Raw genomic sequence first — 20213 nt, 5'->3', positions numbered from 1 at the left:
GCTCTGGTCCCAGCCCACCTCTCTGATTGCCTTCTTTTTTATTTTTAGTTCATTTATTTAAATATTTTTATTATGGAAAACTTTAAACATATATGAAAGTAAACAGAATACTATAAGGAACCCCTTTGTGTACCTGTCAATAATTATTAACTCATCGTCACTCTTGTTTTTTGTCTTTTTTTGAGACAGGGTCTCACTCTGTCGCCCAGATTGGATCACAGTGGTGTGCTCTCGGCTCACTGCAGTCTCCACCTCCTGGGCTCAAGAGATCCTCCCACCTCAGCATCCTGAGTAGCTGGGACTACAGGCCTGTGCCACCATGCATAGCCAATTTTTTGGTATGTTTTTGTAGAGATGAGGTTTCACCATGTTGCCCAGTCTGGTCTCAAACTCCTGGGCTCAAGAGATCTGCCCGCCTCAGCCTCCCAGAGTGCTGGGATTGCTGGGGTGAGTCACCATGTCCGGCCTGTTTCTTCTTTATCTCCACTTCCTCCCCTTTCTCTCCACCTGTGTGATTTGGAAGCAAACCAAGACATCTTATCATTTCATCTGTAAACTATTTCAGTAGATTAAACCTCTTTTCAAAATGAAAAATCACCATAATGCCGTTCTTATATCTAAAAATGTTAAAACCAAGTCCTTAGTGTCATCAAATGTCAAGTCAATGTTCAAATTTTCATTGTCTCATAAATGTCTTTTGTTTTTTACTGTTTAATTTAGGATCCAAATTATGGTACTACAGGTTCACATTATGATCATTGATGTTCCTTTTCAATGTCTTTTAAACTGTATTTCCCTTCCATCTCTCTCTTTAAATTCTCCTTGCCATTTGTTTGTCAAAGAAACTAGGTCGTTTGTTAAGTGCTGTGTCTCAGAGTCTGGATTTTGCTGACTGCAACGCTTTGGTGTGGTTTAACATTCTCCTGTCTCCTGTTTACTGTAAATTTGTTTTTGGCTCTAGAGGCTTGATTGGATTCAGGTTTGATATTTTTCCCTTTTGGGGGGACCAGGATTCCATGGTGATGTAGTTCATCTTCCCCTCCCCTCCTTGCCCACCAACTTGAGCCACACTGGCCTCTATCCTGCTCTCCCTACAAACTAGTTCTGGCCTCAGGGTCTTTGCAGGAGCTGTTTCCTCTGCCCATAACCCTTGCCTCCGTCTTTGCATGGGCAGCTGCTTCATCTCATTCAGCTCTTAACCTCAATGTCACTCCTCAGAATGGGCCTGTAGGACCTCTCTATCTGCTTCACAGCACTGCTCACCCCCAGGCAGTTCATAAAATTGAGAATTGTTGGCTTGTTCACTGTCTGCCTCCCATGAGCTAGAGCATCAGTCCCGGGGAGCAAGAGCTCCATTTTTCACGGTCACTTCTGTATCCCTAGAACCCAGAATACTGTCTAGGCTATGGTTAGTGCTTAGCAAATGTTTGCCGAATGAGATGACTCCATGTTGGTAAGAGGCTGCCTCTCAGTAACATCACTGTCTTTTGTGCTCAGGCAACCAAAGGAGGTACTGTCAAAGCTGCTTCAGGATTCAACGCCGTGGAAGATGCCCAGACCCTGAGGAAGGCCATGAAAGGGCTCGGTAAGTGTCCTGCTAGAAGTGAATCCTCCTGCGTGCATTGCATATCACAGGGTCACACAGGAGGGTGCCATTTCTGCTGGCCATCACGTGGGTCTTCCTTTAATAAAACACAAGGGAGGCTGGGTGTGGTGGCTCACGCATGTAATCTCAGCACTTTGGGAGGCTGAGGTGGGCAAATCACTTGAGGCCAAAAGTTTGAGACAAACCTGGCCAACATAGCAAGATCCCATCTATACTAAAAATAAAAAATTTAGCCAAGCATGATGGCACACACCTGTAATCCCAGCTACTTGGGAGGCTGAGGCAGGAGAATCACTTGAACCCAGGAGGCAAGGTTGCAGCGAGCTGAGATCTCACCATGGCACTCCAGCCTGGGAGATAGAGTGAGACTCCATCTCAAAAAAGAAAGAAAGAAAGAGGGAAAGAAGGGAAGAAGGAAAGAAAGAAGGAAGAGAAGGAGGGAGGGAGGGAAAGAAAACACATGGGACAAGTTGAGAAAAGTTGGGACAAATTGGATGGGGAGGGGCATTAGTTCTTCACTTTAATAAAGAATGATACATTTAATATACTCATTATGGATTTCCCCTGTTGTTTAAACCTGCTTTGAATTACAACATCGGCCGGGAGCGGTGGCTCAAGCCTATAATCCCAGCACTTTGGGAGGCCGAGGTGAGCGGATCACAAGGTCAGGAGATCGAGACCATCCTGGCTAACACAGTAAAACCCCATCTCTACTAAAAATACAAAAAATTAGCTGGGCGCGGTGGCGGGCGCCCGTGATCCCAGTTACTCGGGAGGCTGAGGCAGGAGAATGGCGTGAACCCGGGAGGCAGAGCTTGCAGTGAGCCGAGATCGTGCCACTGCACTCCAGCCTGGGCAATAGAGCGAGACTCTGTCTCAAAAAAAAAAAAAAAAAAAAAGAATTACAACATCATGAATCTGCATATTAAATTTTAGAAATGCATTTGTTTTCCAATTAGTGCTGGTATGTATATGGTGCCATAGATTTACAAAGCACTTTGACAAACATTATCTCATTGGATACATGCAACAACCTGTGATTTAGCGAAAGCAGCTATTCCTATTGTCATTTTAGCCCCATTTTACACATGTGAAACTGAGACCCAGAGAGGCCAAGTAACTCTCACCAAGTCACATAGTGAGTGAAACTGAGCCATGGCTCACACTAGGCAGATCCCATCTCAAGCTCCGGGTCATCAGCGCTAAGTCCACATTCTTGCCTTGAGTCCCTCTGCTTGTTGCTGTGGTGATAGACACAGCTGTGACAGCACTGACATGCAATGTGTGGAATTTAATGTGAGAAGGCTGGTGAAGCAGCCTTGTTGTCTGGGGTAAATACCAAGGTTTTTGATGTCATGGCCAAGGAGATTGAGGTTGCAGACACACACACACACAGAGAGAGTGAGTTTGGAGCAGGAGTTTAATAGGCAAAAGAAAAGAATAGCTCTCCATCACGGAGAGGGGTCCCGAGCAGGTTGCCAAGTGGTAGTAAAATTGTCAGCATTTTTATAAACGGGCTACTGAGGAGGGGGCTCCTGAGGAGGGAATGTCTTAGCCTCCTAGGGCCCAATGGTTAGTTGGGGCCAGGTGTGCTACGTCTATAGCGCAGAGTTTTTTATCAGCTCTTATCCCATTCTCTGACCACATAGATGGACTCTTAGTCTGTGTTTCTTTGTCTTGCTTACCTGGGAGGGAGAGTTTCTGTGTCTGCTCTCACACATCTTCTTGCAGCTGCAGACATCCCCCCAGTCTGTTTTTAGCTCCTCTATCTTAGTGCGCCTAAAGGGAAAGGAATATGCTTATTAAGACCCACTGTTTTACTGGGGCCCATTGTGTAAGTGTGAAGTTTGGTGATTACCCAGGAGACTTCCCCCTGTCTTTCTGTGCTCAAGCCATCTTCTCTGTGTTTTACAGCCTCAACTTTCAGGCTGCCTGTTGCTAGAAGAGAAGCACTTTTTTTGAACTGCATGAGATTAGAAAGGGAGCTATTTTTCAGCTGCTTTTTGTTAAAAGGAAAGTTTTCTGCCAGCGACTCAGTTTTTTAGGTAGACTGTCTACCTAAATAATTTCTGACTCCTATAACGTATTTCCCCCCTCAGAAATAGAATCCCTAACTGCCGCTAGGGGAAAGTGGGTGACATTTCTTCTGGCTCCTTCCTGCTGGAGAGTGGTGTTGTGTGGGGAACAGCAGCTGGGGCTTCCTCCTGGGGCTGATTTAAGGGTCCTTCGTAGGAGGGCAGTTTCATTTTCGGCTCCATTTGCGGCACCATCTGAAGCTTGATGGTTTCTAGACGAGAAGAGATAAACTTTACAAGGAGGTTTAGAATATAGGTTCCAAATATGAGTATTAAGACGACTGTTATTAGTGGGGGCACGATAGGCCGTAACCATGACAACAGAGTTTATTTGATACCCGTGAGCCATTCAGATGGGTTGTGCTGTTGTAAGTGGGTATATGGGGCTTGGCTTTATTTAGCTTCCTTGGTCTTCCTTTCCCAAAAAAGAGGGAAACCTTGGGGTTATAGTTTACCTGGCAGGATTTGTAGGATAATTGCCCAGAACTAGAACATGTTTCCAGATTTTTCTGTCACCCATGCCTTTCTGTTTTCTCTGAGCTGCAGCCAGAGATTGCTGGTTGGTTGACAGGAATAAGCAGGGATAGTTTAAAATGTCGGCAAGGACTTAAAAACAACTAATGAGACTAGAAGTTAATAACAGAGGTATGATAAGTTTTAAAACATAATTTCTCTTTCTCTTGTCCTCATTTTTGTTAAAAACAATCTATGATAGGACTGGGCTGTTTGTAAAACAGACTTCAGTCCTATACTTGGCCTAATTATTTGCATAAAGTACAGCAAGAATAATCATCCTTATATAGGCCTTTTAGATTGGCTTTGATGGAACCTTGTTCCATGAGGAATTTTAGATAGGACTTTTTAAAGCCAAGCCCAGCCATGGGTTTGTACTTTTAAATACCTGTGAGTTGGATAAATTCTTCTCCTTCTTGAGGTTCCAGAAGCATGGGGTTCCTAGGCCTGTTAGAAAGTGACATTCTTTACACACCGCAGGTCAGGAACCCGGTGTGGAGACTGTGTAGACAGGTATGAGGCCAGTTTTCCCCAGGGCTTTTTATTGGCTCAGCAAGTTAAGCTTGATCCCTTAAAGGGAAACAGACCCTTCCAATCAAAGCCTTGGTAAAACAACCAGTTTTTCCGATTGTGTTTTGTTGCAAGAGAAAATGGATTCTTGTTGCACTGATTCAAACAACTATATTGTTGTAATTTAAGAATATTTATAACTAGTTTCTAAATTCTAGAGGAATTAGAGAGAAATAAACATGCTCCAAACTTTGCCTATAGTAGTACACTTTGCTTAGTTATCAAAGGCTGTAGCTAAAGACAAGTTTTTTTGACTCTAAAAAATAAAATAAGGATTAGCCATGTTCTAAGCATAAATGAGGAATATTGCTTTAGTTTTCTATTAGTTTAGTTCATTCCATTAACTTTTGTTTTGTTTGATAGTGATAAACATTTTAGCCTTTTATGAGTCCTGTACATTTTTTGGTCATGACAAACCTGCATTGGAGAGAACTTACTGAAGTCCCACGGCTTGATTATAAACCATCTTTTGAAGAGAATTAAAACAAAACAACAATTGTCTGTAAATGACAAAATGTCCAGTTTGGATAGTCAGAAATACAATTAACAAAGAAATTTGGTTATTTTTGTGGTTTTCAAAAACCCAACATAACAAGCTTAATTGTAATAGCACACATTCAGACACTAGAACCACAGACATCCCACACAGTTTTGGAACACATGTTAATATTATCCCCTAAAATATAACCTGAAGAGTATTAGACATCATTTTGGTAATTTTATGTTCCTCAACATGTTAAATAATTCTGTTTACCTCTCTTCTAGATGCTTCGGGGGTCCTCTGCAGCACCCAAAAGCCAGGGGTTAGGAAAGACAACCTTGAGACTAAAGTTTGACTTTGGGAAGCCTGTTAAGTATATTTAAAATTTAAAACACTTGATATTATGAAATAGACTTTTAGATTACCATAAGTTTTTTGTTTTTGCCAAAATGATGAGCCAGAAATTTGAAAAAGCAAAAACCATTCATTCTTTTCTATTCCATGAAACTCCTGTGTTAAGAGAGAAAGTTAAATTTTACCTTTGCATTAGTTTACTATTAATGTTAACCTTAATTTTAAATGAAACATTATAGACAATCCTATTTAATTTTAACCAGTTTGACCATGAAGTGAGATTTTCACATACCTGTTATAGCCCTTGACAAGTTTTTCTAAAGAGTAGATTAGCATTTTAGGAAAACCTTGCTGTGCTTTTATTTCAGTGATTAATTTACAGAAAAAAACCATATAATGCCCTTTTGATTTAGTTAATATGTTCACACACAGAGTTTTCTTTGCAAGATTAATTTTTACAACTTTTTTTACAATTTGCTTAAACCTACTTTAAGACAATTCTTTATTTTTAAGCAAAATATACATTTCCATGCCTCCTTATAATCTTTAAATAAAAACATCTTTTACTGTTTTTACACACTTTGCATGCAATTGCATGTTCAGTAGTTTCAATCACATGTTATAATGGTAACTTATAGTAATTTTTAACTTTAATGTAAAACCTGTTAGGTTGTTTTAATTATGTGCTAGATGCAGATAAAGTTGGACTCCTTTCAGCATAGTTAGGGGCATGGTTACTTCCATATGTTCCCAGGTCCTACCAATTGTGAAGCAGGCAAGTTGACAGTTTTTAAAGGCTAAAGAAGCAGTTTACGACCAGGCACAGTGGCTCGTGCCTGTAATCCCAGCACTGTGGGAGGCTGAAACAGGTGGATCACCTGAGGTCAGGAGATCGAGACCATCCTGGCCAACATGGTAAAACCCTGTCTCTACTAAAAATACAAAAATTAGCTGGGTGTGGTGGCACGTGCCTGTAATCCCAGCTACTCAGGAGGCTGAGGCAGGAGAATCGCTTGAACCAGGGAGTCAAAGGTTTCAGTGAGCCAAGATTTGCGCCACCGCACTCCAGTCATGGTGACAGAGCAAGACTGCGTCTCAAAAAAAAGAAAGAAAAAGAAAAAAAGCAGTTTACAACAACCTTGAAATATTTAGCAAACCTAGTATTTGAGCTGCATAATTTAGACCACATTTTTATACCTTGAAGGCATTTGTATTTTACCAATAATTCCTAAGACTCTTTTTATTTTTAAAGATTGAAGTCACATGAACTGAAAGGTACCACAGCTTTTATTTTTCCCTTAAAAATATTTGACTTACGCACTTATTTTTCTTAGGCCAATTAATTAGAGTTCCTTTTTTAAATAGACATTACATAAGTAGCACACATGTAACCACACAGACAAAAGGAAGAAGATCCAGTAGTTATAAGATTTTGCACGTGCCAATGTTCCGGTTGGATTATTGGCCTCCGAGTGAGGTTCTTTAAGAACAGAACTAGGAATACAGTTTCCAGGGCCTAATAAGCAAGCATAGCCAGAAGACAAAGACAGATTTTGAGAGGTATTTATTCACCTTTAATTCTAGAGGCTCCATGAGGAAAACAGATTTTTTCCTAAAATGGGATTTGTGGCGCCTTTTCTGTTTCCCCAAGGAGTCCCAGGCCACCAGAAGTCATTCTAGATAGACCAAGAGTGGCAAGACACAGTTAAAAAAAAAAAAAAAAATTCAGTCGACTGAGAAAAAAATGTTTTCCAGGAAAAGAAGATTTATGAAGAGAAAAATATAAAGGCCTTTTAAGTATAACCATAGCTTGGATATCCACTTTTAATTGAGCTGAATGTTCTTTAAGAAAATCCTTTTTCATTAATTAAAACTTTACAGAGAATGCAAACAGTGATTCTTATTATTTGTTTTACCCAGTTTGCTCCACTTACCTGTTCACAATCATGTTTAGGTTCTCCAGTTTTCTTTGGGAGAAAGTGGCTGGGCTCAGGCAAGGGTAGGTTTTCAGCTGGACTGCAGATCCCTTTAGCAGCAAAGCTTGGTATTTGAGGAGGCAATTGTTTATTAGCCAGTGACTTTCCTTAGAGGACAACAGTCCTGTTACATTGTGTGGCGTTAAACAGTTATTTCCTATGGTTAACCCAGTGGCCTCTGGCACCAGCAAAGCCTCTACTGTAACTGCTTGGAGGCAGACTGACCATCCTTTGGCCACCAAGTTTTAAGTTCCTTGCTTAAGTAACTCACTGGCTGTTGAGCTGGACCTCAAGCCTTAGTTAAAACTTCCAGGGCCATTTCCTTCCTTTTTGTTGTGTAGAGACTGAATGCTTTCCCCATGGAAAGACTGCGGGCTGTTATGTTATGTTATGTTATGTTATGTTATGTTATGTTATGTTATGTTATGTTGTTATGTTATGTTATGTTATTTTTGAGACGGAGTCTCACTCTGTCCCCCAGGCTGGAGTGCAGTGGCGCGATCTCGGCTCACTGCAAGCTCCGCCTCCCGGGTTTACGCCATTCTCCTGCCTCAGCCTCCCGAGTAGCTGGGACTACAGGCACCCGCCACCTCGCCCGGCTAATTTTATTGTCTTTTTAGTAGAGACGAGGTTTCACCGTGTTAGCCAGGAAGGCTTGGTTTCGCTGGTTAAAGGCTTTTTGAGCCTTAGGTTCCCAAAAAAGAGAGGGGTGAGTTTTAACTGTTGAGTTTCTTTTATGAGGCAGTATAAAGGGTGAGCCATTTCCCTGTACCCACGTACTCCCGGTTTACAAAATCCATTTAATGCCCAAGAATTTTCCTAACTATCAAAGGAAATGGGCCTAATCCTTTCCTCACCTGGTGCTCTGGTCCCTTCTGATAAGACTAGAACTAGGTACTTTACTGAAGTCTGACAGAGCTGAGCTTTAGATTTTGAGACTCTATACTCCCTTTCAGCTAAGTAATGGAGGCAAGTCTTAGCGTCTTCCTGAGCCTTCCTTGATTGGGGCACAGAGGAAAGTGTCATTGACACACTGCAAGACCCTGAGCTGAGGACAGGAGAACTTAGAAGGGTCCTTTGACAGTGCTTGTCCAAACGAATGAGGGCTGTTTTGAAATCTCTGAGGCAGCACCATCCATGTTAACTGCGTAGTCTGGCCAGAGGGATCCTTACAGGCAGACAGGTATTGAGAGTCAGGATGTAACAGTATGCAGAAAAAGGCATCCTTTAAATCTAGGACTATAAACCATTTAGTTCCTTCAGGTATTTGAGTCAGCAAGGTGTGGGCATTAGGGACTACTGGCTGAATTGGGACTATGGCCCATTAACGAGGCAGAGGTCCTGAACTAGTCTCCATTCCCCCTTGGGTTTTTGCGCTCCTAGTATAGGGGTGTTGCAAGGACTGTTACAGGGTCTGAGGAGGCCCTGCATTTTTAGGTTATTAATAATAGCTTCTAGCCCTTTTCTGGCCTCTGGCTTTAGAGGACATTGTCTCTGGTTAGGGAAAGAAGTGGGATTTTTAAGGTGGATCTGAACTGGCCTAGCAGTTTTAGCTTGACCTATTCTTCCTCCAGTTGGCCACACTTCTGGATTAATATTGGCTTTCACTAAGGGAAGACAAAGAGTTTGTCCTGGGGCCATGAAGACTCTGGGCCCATGTGGGCTAAAATGTCTCTACCTAATAAAGGAGTGGAACTTTCAGGCATAATTAAGAAGGCAAGTGTAAATAATAAGTCCCCCCAACTACAGCTAAGGGATTGAGATAAATATTGGGTTAGAGTCTTTCCTGAGACACCCACCATGGTTGTGCTATGGGAAGAGGGGAGGCCTGGATTGTACAAGAGAACAGAGAGACTGGCTCCAGTATCCAGGAGGAAACCCACCCTCCTCTCTTCAATTTCCAGAATCACCTGGGGCTCCTGAGCAGTGATGGCAGTCTGAGCCACTGGAGCCAGGGGTTTGAGCCCTGGGACCTGTCAGTCCTGCCGGACCATCTGTGAGACCAGTTCTGGACTTAGTGACCTCCATCTTCAGGGGCAGTTTAATATCTAGTGGTCTCCACCACAGGCTGGACAGGGTCAAGGTGGCTTTTTCTTGTTGCCTGGGCAATTCTTCTCAAAGTGCCCTGGCTTGCCACACCAGTAGCAATTAGTGGCTGCTTCCTGAGGATCCTGGACTCTGCAAGCCTGCAAAGCAGCCACTCGAGCCTTAGTCACTTTTTCTTTTTCTCCTGGGCCTTGTCCCAGTCCCTATGGTAAAAGACTGAGGTGGCCACCTTCAGGAGATCTTCCAAGGTACTATCTGGTCCTATAACGTGTTTCTGTGGCTTCCTTATAATGTCAGGAGCTGCCTGCTTTTCAGCTGCAGTGAGGGTTTGGCTTAGAAGCAGCATAACAGCCCTCTATGTGAAGTCAAACACCTGAGTTAGATTTTGGAAGGTCTCTATCTACCTATTACAGTCATCAGAAGATCGGCCCAAGTCTTCCTTTATTTGTCTATGGTCCTGTAATGAGAAGGGAACATGTACCCTAGAGGTGCCCCTTCCATCTGGCATTTCTTGTAGGGGTAGGAGTGAAGCCGGGGCAGTGGGGAGCTTTGGAGATGGTGGAGCTGGAGGAGCTGATGGTGCAGTTGGAAGGGGCCCCAGATTAGGAAAACTAGGACTGGGGCACTTAGAAGCTGCCCCCAGTGGCTCCTCCAAAACTTGCTCTTCTGACTTAGGGGAATTACTCTCCACAGACCTGCCTGATATGATTGCTAAGAGAGCTGAGTCAATTGTGCAGTGCTTGCTAAGGTCTGGGTTGTCTCGCAGGGCAAAGAAAGCCTGTGCATAGGGCACCTTGGACCATTTGCTCTCCTGTCTACAGAAAAGATCTAATTGTTGGATAAGATTAAAATCAAGGCTCCCTTCAGCTGTCTATGTCTGTTCATTCCAGAGACAGTAAGAAGGCCACGCCCTTGTGCAAAAGAAAATGAGCTGCTTTTTCTTCAAAGTTTTAGGGTCAAAGGAGTCCCAGTGCTTCAGAATGCACTCCAGAGGAGCGCCGGCTGAAGATGGCTTGTTACCCATCTGAAAAAGAGACAAGAGTAGAGGTGTTCCTCGGTCTTCTGGTTCTTTTCAATGTGACTCAGGGAGGAGGGGACACAGTAGGAGCGTCCTCCCGGCTGTTCTCCCTCCTTGGTCCCCAGGTCCCAGCACCATAATTGCAGCCCCATGGTTGCAGGTGTGACCCCCAAGCATAATACCAGAGGCCCTAATCAATGGGCTAGTCATGTTTACCCATATGACCTTAGTCATCTGCCTAATAATTGGGTAATTACCCTCTGACCTCCTAGACCTGTGTGACCCACGTGGCTTCTTGATAAATGAGTCTCAGGAGAGATTATATAACTCTTGCATTTGAGCAAGGCCCATTAATGGAGGGAGTATACTGGATTGAGCTTTATACTCTGCTATTATGGACCGGACTAGATAATTTACTCTTAGGTGGTGTTTCCAATAAACTTCCAGACATAAAATCCCCTTTCTATTTCGATGCCATTCTAGTTGTAGGCAGAATGGGTGTCTCCAGAGAACATAAGGGTCAAATGGTGGCCTTCCTGCTAACAGAGAGAGTACTGAGACTAAAATTTGGTTTTGGAGGACATATTCCTCCTCACTGCTGAAAGCAGAGCTCTCCCACTTGCAGAGGGGGCGTAAGGTTTGATATCTGTTAGAGGGATGTAAAAGGGAGAAGAACTGAAAAGCCAGAGACTTTTAGCAAAGGGCAGACAAGATTCCTCATGGAGAGGATTCCCATTTTACTAGGTGTGCTAGTGGAATACCAGGCAGTAACTTTGCCTCCATATGCTCTTTAAACAAAGGACGGAGAGAGAAGTCTGACCTGTGGCAAGCTGTCCCCACAGCACACCTCCTAACAGGAGAAAGTTAATTCGCCTCATAGAGGGGCTATCCAGTTTGACTGGACAGTGCTGGCTCCTCACATGGGAAAAGAAACAGTCTAAGTAGACAGAGGGGCATTTACTGGGGGGAAAGTAACCTCCCACCCAACCCCAGGAAGTGTTATCATTAGGAGTTAAATAGCCTTTGAGAGCTGGATCATGGAATCCCCCTATCTGTAAAAAGTCACAAAAACAGCAATCCCTTGAACTGTATTCCTGGTTACTAAGGTGGTTGCTAAGTCTGTCTAATTGAATTATTTCCTGGGCTGTAAAAATTCCTGCAGCATTTCATACAGAGAGGGGATGGGAGACATGGTGACTGCAGAAAGGAAAGGAGGAAAATAAGATTTGCAACAGGAAAACTTGGGGATCCTGTGGCTGACACCCAGTCAGGCAGTCAGAGGCTGGGGTCAGTCCAGGAGCCTTTTGAATAACACCAGGGTGTGGTCCTGGCCAGAAATTCTCAGTTGCTCCAGGACCTATTCCAGCCCCAAGCAACAGCCAGGCTTTCCGTGAAAAGAAACTAGTTTGGACAGAGCCAACATTCCCAGCACCCTGAGGTCACTAGGGGATTGACTATGCCCTCCCTGGCAAGCCTCACATCTGAGTCTTCAAGACTGGTGGCCAGCCCTTGTGGCTCCTTAATCAGCTGTCAGATGCCTGGTGTTTTTGATAGTTATTTGAGAGAATTAAAATGGAGGACAAGAAAACTTGGAAGTGAAAATAGAGTCCGCTCCTTTACTCACCATTCTGATTAAGTCACCTTCAAATCCTGGACGAGCCCTCAAAATGAAGCAGCCTTGCTGTCTCGGGTAAATACTGAGGTTCTTGGTCTCATGGCCAAGGAGATTGAGGTCGAGGACATGCACACACACATAGAGTGAGTTTGGAGCAGGAGTTTAATAGGCAAAAGAACAGAACAGAACAATCACAGAGAGGGGTCTAGAGCAGGTTGCTAAGCAGTAGTAAAAATGTCAGGGTTTTTATAAATGGTCTAGGGAGGAGGGGCCTCATGAGGAGGGGATATCTTATCCTCTTAGGGCCTGACAGTTTAGTTGGGACCAAGTGTGCTGTCTGTATAGAGCAGAATTTTTTTATCAGCTCTTATCCCATTCCCTGACCACATAGGCTGACTCTTAGTCTGTGTTTCTTTGTCTTGCTTATCTGGGAGGGAGAGTTTCTGTGTCTGTTCCCATACATCTTCTTGCAGCTGCAGGCATCCCCCCAGTCTGCTTTTAGTTTCTCTATCTTAGTGCACCTAAAGGGAAAGGAATGTGCTTATTAAGACCCACTGTTTTACTGGGGCCCACTGTATAAGTGTGAAGTTTGGCGATTACCCAGGAGACTTCCACCCCTCCTTCTGTGCTTAAGCTGTCTTATCTGTGTTTTACAGCCTGAACTTTCAGGTTGCTTGTTGTTAGAAGTGATTTTTTTTAACTGTGTGTGATTAGAAAGGGAGCTATTTTTGAGCTGCTTTTTGTTAAAAGGAAAGTTTTCTGCTGGGGACTCACTTTACCCTAAATATCTACCTAAATAATTTATTTTTGCCTCCTATAACACTGGTAGTGTCTTCCAACATGCTACCCTCCAGTTAGCTCCTTGGGGGCCACCACCTTCATGCTGGGTAGGTACAGTGATTCTATGTGCACTACAAGCTACCTGGCCTAGCCTCTGCCCCCAAGACCTTGTCTCAGTGGACTTTTGACCAGAGAAGTATCCCCTGGTTCTTAGCTGCTATTTAGAATCTCCTTGAGATTAGGGTAAAAACACTTGACCGTGAGACCATCTTTCTATTCAAAAAGAGTTCATTTTACTCAGCCTCAAGGTTGCTAACAGTAACAACAACAGTAGCAATAATAGCAAATGTTTATTAAGCTCTACTATGTGTCAGACATAGAGATAGATGCTTTCCATGGGTTATTTGTTTTAATCCTGACAGCAGCTTGTTTTACTGTTGAGAAGGTAAAGTAGACTGACTGAAGTTGGCTAACTTGCCCATGGTCCCAGAACTACTAAGTGGTATATTCAGGATTCTAGGTAATTCCTAGAACGTTTTCCTTTCATCTTTGCATGATCAGCTGCCTCATGTCTGATTCCCGAGCTGGAGTTTAAGCCACTGTTCTATGCTGCTGCCCATCTCTGAAGAGAACATTGTCCTGAATCTATGTATCTTCTTCTTTTCCCTTTTTCATAAAAAGAGAAAAGTACAGGACCCACCTTTTTTTTCAGTTTATCCTAATTCTTTGGTGTATTACAAGGACACCATAATTCAGAATGTAGCCTAGGTCACATTCAGAATTATCAACATAAAGGGTGAGGAGACATTTGGCACAACCATCCTTTTTCAGTGCCTGTTATGTGTGGGCCAGTGCAAGGCAGACTGTTGGAGGAGACAAGGATTATAATCCCTAGTTCTTGTGTTCAAATAGTCTATGAATGCTAGCATAGCTAAGGCATGCACAGAAATAACTGTGATTAATTCATAATATAACAGTAACAGGAGGGGCACAAATAAGATCCCACTGGGGTTCAGAGAGAAGAGATCACGTTTCACTTGGGGGCAATAGGCAAAGCTTCTTGGAGGATGTAGAAGTTAAAATGGACCTTGGGAGATGATTGAATTTCCATAAACAGAGTTAAGAGACAAGGTGTTTCAGATGAGTGGAATGGCATGTCCTGAGGTCTAGGGGAGTCATGGTAAATACACAGAAAAGTGTCTTGCAGCAGTGAAGTGGCCTCGTCTGGGGTGACACCCAAGGTTTGTTGTCTCATGACCACAGATATCAAGAATGTGGACACACACAGAGTGAGGTTAAGAGTGGAAGTTTAATAGGGAAAAGAAAGAGACTAGCTGTCTGCTACAGAAAGGGGTTCCAGAAAAATGGGTTGCCAATTCACAGTGAAATGCAGAGGGGTTTATAGATGATCTGTGGCAGAGGCCGGGGATGGGGAGGGCTGATGTCTGATCTACACAGGGCACCAAAAACCAGTTAGAAACAGGTGGGCTATCTGCATAGGGCACGAATCTCTGGCAGCCGGTACCCCAGTCTTTTATTATGCAGGTGGATTTTCAGCCTGAGCTGTACTTTCTTACATTTCTTTCTTACTGTACACATGCTAACAAAAAAGGGAAGATGAAGTTTCCATGGTGGACATGCCTGGCCCCCAGGTAGTCCTTTTCTATTGGCACAGTGGCCAGCATTCCCTTGTGCAAGCTTTCAGTTTCCTTATCTACGTTTGTAGCTTGATCTTTCAGGCTTCTCTTTGTTAGAAAAAAAAAAAAAAAGATTTTGGGGGCTGCTCTTTGTTAGAAGGGAAGTTCTCCCAAGGACTCTTTTGCCCTCACTCTCTGTTTTTTGTTTGTTTGTTTGTTTGTTTGTTTGTTTCTGCTTTTGAGATGGAACCTTGCTCTGCCACCCAGGCTGTGGAATGCCCTGGCATGATCTCGGCTCACTGCGACCTCCACCTCGCGGGTTCAAGTGATTCTCATGCCTCTGCCTCCCAAGTAGCTGGAATTACAGGCCCCCAACACCATACCCGGCTAACTTTTATATTTTAAATAAGAGACAGGGTTTTACCATGTTGGCCAGGCTGGTCTTGAACTCCTGACCTCAAGTGATCCACCCACCTCAGCCTCCCAGAGTGCTGGGATTACAGGCGTGAGCCCCCACACCCAGCCTGCCCTCACTATCTGCCTAAACAATTTCTTTCTATCTCCTGTATCAGCAGGAGGTACTTGCAAAGCAGGAGCTTTCTGAGAAAGCAGGTACCAGAAGGAGGTTCTAGGGGTGCTACTGAGAAAGCCACCGATAAGAATCACAGACAGGGGGGGATGTCTCACAGGCACTGGCCGGGAAACAACATATGCCAGAATCATGATGCTAAATGGAGGGGGTTAAGGAGACATATAAACCAATAGACTGGTAATGAAAGAGGTCGGGAACATGGAGTGCAGCACAGTTGGGTAAAGCACAATATTTCAAGAGCTGAGTCCGTGAATTTGGCTGCCTAGTGTCCTTTTATGTGGCTGTTTACAATAGTGAATGGGATATTGTAGAGAGTCTCAAATGTCAGGCTGCTGTGCCTAAAGTAAATCCAGTAGATGATGGGGAGCCATTGTGTATTTCTGAGCAGGGGAGGGACATTGTGAGTTTTTCTTTTTACACAAATGAATCTGGCAAGACTCTGGGAAGACCAATCAGGAGTTAAGAATACTCGTTAGCAGACATCTGCACTTGTGTAAGAAGAAACCCTGAAATCTTGAATTGGAGTGGTTATGGTAGGAAATAAAAAGAGGGAAAGAATGCAAACGAGGCTGTAAAGCAACATTTTTCATGACAGTGGACTTGAATGTAGAGGAAAGGAGAGGGTGAAAAAATAAAGCTATTGGCCAGGTGCAGTGGCTCACATCTGTAATCCCAGCACTTTGGGAGGCCTAGGTGGGCAGATCACGAGGTCAAGAGATCGAGATCATCCTGGCCAACAAGGTGAAACCCCATCTCTACTAAAAACACAAAATTTAGCTAGGCGTGGTAGCACTAGGGAGGCTGAGGCAGGAGAATCGCTTGAACCCAGGAGGCGGAGGTTGCAGTGAACTGAGATGGTGCCACTGCACTCCAGCATGGCCACAGAGCAAGACTCCATCTCAAAAAAAAAAAAAAAAAAAATCAAGTCTATTTTGAGAATTTCAGCTTGACTTGACTGGGGAGAAGAGTGATCCCTTTCAAAGAAACAGGGAGAGAACAAAAGGTAATGAACCCTCTCTGCCCCTTCCACATCCCCTCCTAGCTGAGAGTGCCAAGGGAGAACCATTGTTGTATGGATTGTCCTCTCCTTTTTAAAAATAGGAACACGGCTGGACATAGTGGCTCATGCCTGTAATCTCAGCACTTTGGGAGGTTGAGGCAGGTGGATCACCTGAGGTCAGGAATTCAAGACCAGCCTGGCCAACATGGTGAAACCCCATCTCTACTAAAAAATACAAAAAAAAAATTAGCCAGGCGTGGTGGTGGGCGCCCGTAATCCCAGCTACTAGGGCGGCTGAGGCAGGAGAATTGCTTGAACCTGGGAGGCGGAGGTAGTGAGCCAAGATTGTGCCACTGCACTCCAGCCTGGGTGACAGAGCGAACCTCCATCTCAAAAAAAAAAAAAAAGGAACAGAAAGTAGGTCCCCAAGGTATGTAAACTTAAAGTTCTATAGCTTCCTCCCCACAACTCACATCTTATCTCTAATCTTGCCAAGGATAACTAAGGTGAGGCTGTATTTTTTCACTTCTCCCTGAAATATTTTCAGTAGAATCACTTCTGAAACCTATCCCAACCCCCCATACAGCATAAACAACGAGGAAACAGAAGATTCACCAAACATTTATGAACATCCAGCTGTTATAAAGATAAGGGACCAATTCGAAAAATCAGAATAAAGTCTCTTTGTAAAAGCTGCTGCAAGAAACAGGCAAGCAAAACTTAGAACATTTTTAATTTGTAATTTTTGCTTAAAGTTTTAGTAAGATATTGTATCATGGTAATTTGTCAGCAGTTCTAAAAGGGAACCGTTTGTGTTCAGGAAAGATAGCTTAGAAGTGAAAAACATAGTTCCAGATTTTAAAACACAGTGAACGTAGTTACAGCCAATTTAAACTCTGCAAAATGCCAAATTGGTGAATTAAAAGACAAGTTTGAATTGTTTCAAAACTCAGAGGAGATGATAAAGAGATAAAAACAAAGAAAAGGCAAGAATATGGAAGAGAGAGATAGGAGATTCAAAAGACATGAAAAGAATTCGAGAGGAGATGACTGGGCACGATGTCTCACACCTGTAACCCCAGCACTTTGGGAGGCCGAGGCGGGCAGATCATTTGAGGTCAGGAGTTCAAGACCAGCCTGGTCAACATAGTGAAACCCTGTCTCTACTAAAAATACAAAAATTAGCTGGGGGTGGTGGCACAGCTCTGTAATCCCAGCTACTCAGGAGGCTGAGGCAGGAGAATCACTTGAAGCCAGGAGGTGGAGGTTGCAGTGAGCTGAGATCACGCCATTGCACCCAGCCTGGGCGACAGAGCAAGACATCCTCTCAAAAAAAAAAAAAAAAAAAAAAAGACAATTCTAGAGGAGAGGAAGAATAATTACTCCAGCCAACATTTATTAAATGTTTAGTAAGTGCTACGCATTTAATTATATTGTTTAACATTTGCAGCAGCCGATCGAAGGAAATCACTGTCATCATTCACATTTGCAGATAAGGAAACTAACTAATGTTTAGAAAGTTAACCATTTTGTTCAGTAGTAAACAGCCAATTAAAGGAGAGGCTAAGTCCCAAACCTAGCATCTGTTTCCCAAAAAGTAGAAAACTCTCTGAATAAGGGCCTCTTTTCTTAGAAAGTCCTCTGCGTGTGTTTGGGTAACTCCAGTGTCCACAGAGGAACCCGCTTTCTCATTCCTCTCTCCAATCACACTCACCTGCTGTCTCTGTTCTGTCCCCAGGCACTGATGAAGACGCCATTATTAGCGTCCTTGCCTACCGCAACACCGCCCAGCGTCAGGAGATCAGGACGGCCTATAAGAGCACCATCGGCAGGGTAGGCCACAGTCTTTCCTGCTCTGTCTGGCTGACTTGGCAGCAACAGGAAGCAGGGCCTCTTCCTGATCTAGGATCCTGAAGTGACCCTGTGTTTTAAAAGATCGATCCTTTGTCTTGTTTAAAGATGTTCTCGAGGCCAGGTGTGGTGGTTCACAACTGTAATCCCAGCACTTTGGGAGGCCAAGGCAGGCTGATCACTTGAGGCCAGGAGTTTGAGACCAACCTGGACAATATGGTGAAACCCCATCTCTACTTAAAAATACAAAAATTAGCTGGTCATGGTGCCAGGCACCTGTAATCCTAGCTACTTTGTAGGCTGAGGCAGGAGAATTGCTTGAACCCAGGAGGTGGAGGTTGCAGTGAGCCAAGATCATGTCACTGCACTCCAGCCTGGGCAACAGAGCAAGACTCCATCTGAAGAAAAAAAAAAAAAGAAGTAGAACGATTAAGATCCTTCTCAGTCAATTGATCTTAAACAGGTTCTTAAACTCTCTGACCTGTTCTAGGAGGAAATGTGAATAAACATCTTTAGAATTTGGTCCATTTTCCAAATAATTATATTTGGAAATTATATCTTAGGAATTGAGCCTTATGAAATAATCATGAATGATCACAAAGATACAACTAAATGCCTTATGTATATAACAATAGAAAAATAGAAACAGATGACTAGTTAAAGAAATTAGGCCAGGCGTGGTGGCTCATACCTGTAATCCTAGCACTTTGGGAGGCCAAGGTGAGTGGATCACCTGAGGTCAGGAGTTTGAGACCAGCCTGACCAACATGGTGGAACCCCATCTCTACTAAAAATACAAAAAAATTAGCTGGGTGTGGTGGCGGCTGCCTGTAATCCCAGCTACTTGGGAGGCTGAGGCAGGAGAATTGCTTGAACCTGGGAGGCGGAGGCTGCAGTGAGTCGAGATTGTGCCACTGCATTCCAGCCTGGGCAACAGAGTGAGACTCCATCTAAAAAAAAAAAAAATAGAGAATAGCGATTCAGCTCCTTCTTAGTCAGTTGATCTTAAACAGGTTCTTAAACTCTCTGACCTGTTCTAGGAGGAAATGTGAATAAACATGTTTAGAATTCGGTCCATTTTCCAAATAATTATATTTGGAAATTATATCTTAGGAATTGAGCCTTATGAAATAATCATGAATGATCACAAAGATACAACTAAATGCCTTATGTATATAACAGTAGAAAAATAGAAACAGATGACTAGTTAAAGAAATTAGGCCAGGTGTGGTAGCTCACACCTGTAATCCTAGCACTTTGGGAGGCCAAGGCAAGTAAGGTCGAGATTGTGCCACTGCACTCCAGCCTGGGTAACAGAACGAGACTCCGTCTCAAAAAAAAAAAAAAAAAGAAAAATTATATTGCACCTATCTATAGAAATCTCCACAGCTGCTAAAAAGATTATCGGTGAATACTGACTTGGAAATATATTCAAGACATATTGTTAAGTAGGCAAGTACATTTACATCAGTGTCTACAAGCATATTAACCTCAAGGCTCCTTTACCTCTTAAATTTTTTAGGACTTTTGGTTTTGTGGGTTCTATCTTTTGATATTTGCCCTATTAGAAACTAAAACTGAAGGCATTTAAAAATAGATATTTGTTAACTTAGTAAAAACAATAAGTGTATTGTATGTTACTATAAATAACATTTTAATGAAAAAATAGCTATATGTCCTAAAACAAAAAAATTTAGTGAGAAGACTGGCATTGTTTTACATTTTGCAGATCTCTTTAATGTCTGGCTTAATGGAAGACAGATGGCTTCTCATATCTGTTTCTACTTCAATTTGTTATGATATGTTGTTTGGGTTGAGGTATATGAAGAAAATCTGGTCTTGTACAGATATGTACTTGAAAATGGGGAGAGTATTTGAACAGTTGTTGATGCACAGACAATGTCAAATAGCCTTAGGAAAACCCCACTGTATGCTTGTGGAAGAATGACAGTGAAAAGGCAAATAACATCTGAGTGTTATTCCGAGGATAGGTTTGACTTGCAGGCTCTTTGAAAGGGTCTTGGAGACCCCAGATATCCCTGGACCACACTGGAGAGTGGCTGGTCTCATTTGCTGTCGCAGTTAAGTGGAGCTACTTT

At 43.2% G+C, this 20213-nt stretch overlaps 3 protein-coding genes and 1 long non-coding RNA gene across 4 annotated transcripts in view; 2 read left to right on the top strand and 2 right to left on the bottom strand.

The window, feature by feature from the left end:
- NFU1 (NFU1 iron-sulfur cluster scaffold) overlaps positions 1-20213 on the bottom strand; it is a 532135-nt gene that overhangs the window by 397195 nt on the left and 114727 nt on the right. The window lies entirely within an intron of this gene.
- SNRNP27 (small nuclear ribonucleoprotein U4/U6.U5 subunit 27) overlaps positions 1-20213 on the top strand; it is a 716203-nt gene that overhangs the window by 595023 nt on the left and 100967 nt on the right. The gene's annotated exons all lie outside the window — the stretch shown is intronic.
- The window catches only part of ANXA4 (annexin A4), a 192089-nt gene that overhangs the window by 151566 nt on the left and 20310 nt on the right, over positions 1-20213 (top strand). The window contains exons 4-5 of the mRNA XM_050754504.1: positions 1498-1585; positions 18002-18096. Of these exons, the coding sequence (XP_050610461.1) occupies positions 1498-1585; positions 18002-18096 (183 nt within the window). The remainder of the gene's footprint in view (positions 1-1497; positions 1586-18001; positions 18097-20213) is intronic.
- On the bottom strand, positions 3009-4691 carry LOC126934101 (uncharacterized). Its single transcript, XR_007718810.1, has 2 exons — positions 4583-4691; positions 3009-3893 (listed from the first exon to the last, which is right to left on the bottom strand). It is a non-coding gene; the product is annotated as an uncharacterized LOC126934101 (long non-coding RNA).

This window comes from Macaca thibetana, chromosome 13, assembly GCF_024542745.1.
Source record: "Macaca thibetana thibetana isolate TM-01 chromosome 13, ASM2454274v1, whole genome shotgun sequence".
NCBI lineage: Eukaryota > Metazoa > Chordata > Mammalia > Primates > Cercopithecidae > Macaca > Macaca thibetana.
This window is presented reverse-complemented; position numbering and strand designations above follow the sequence as displayed.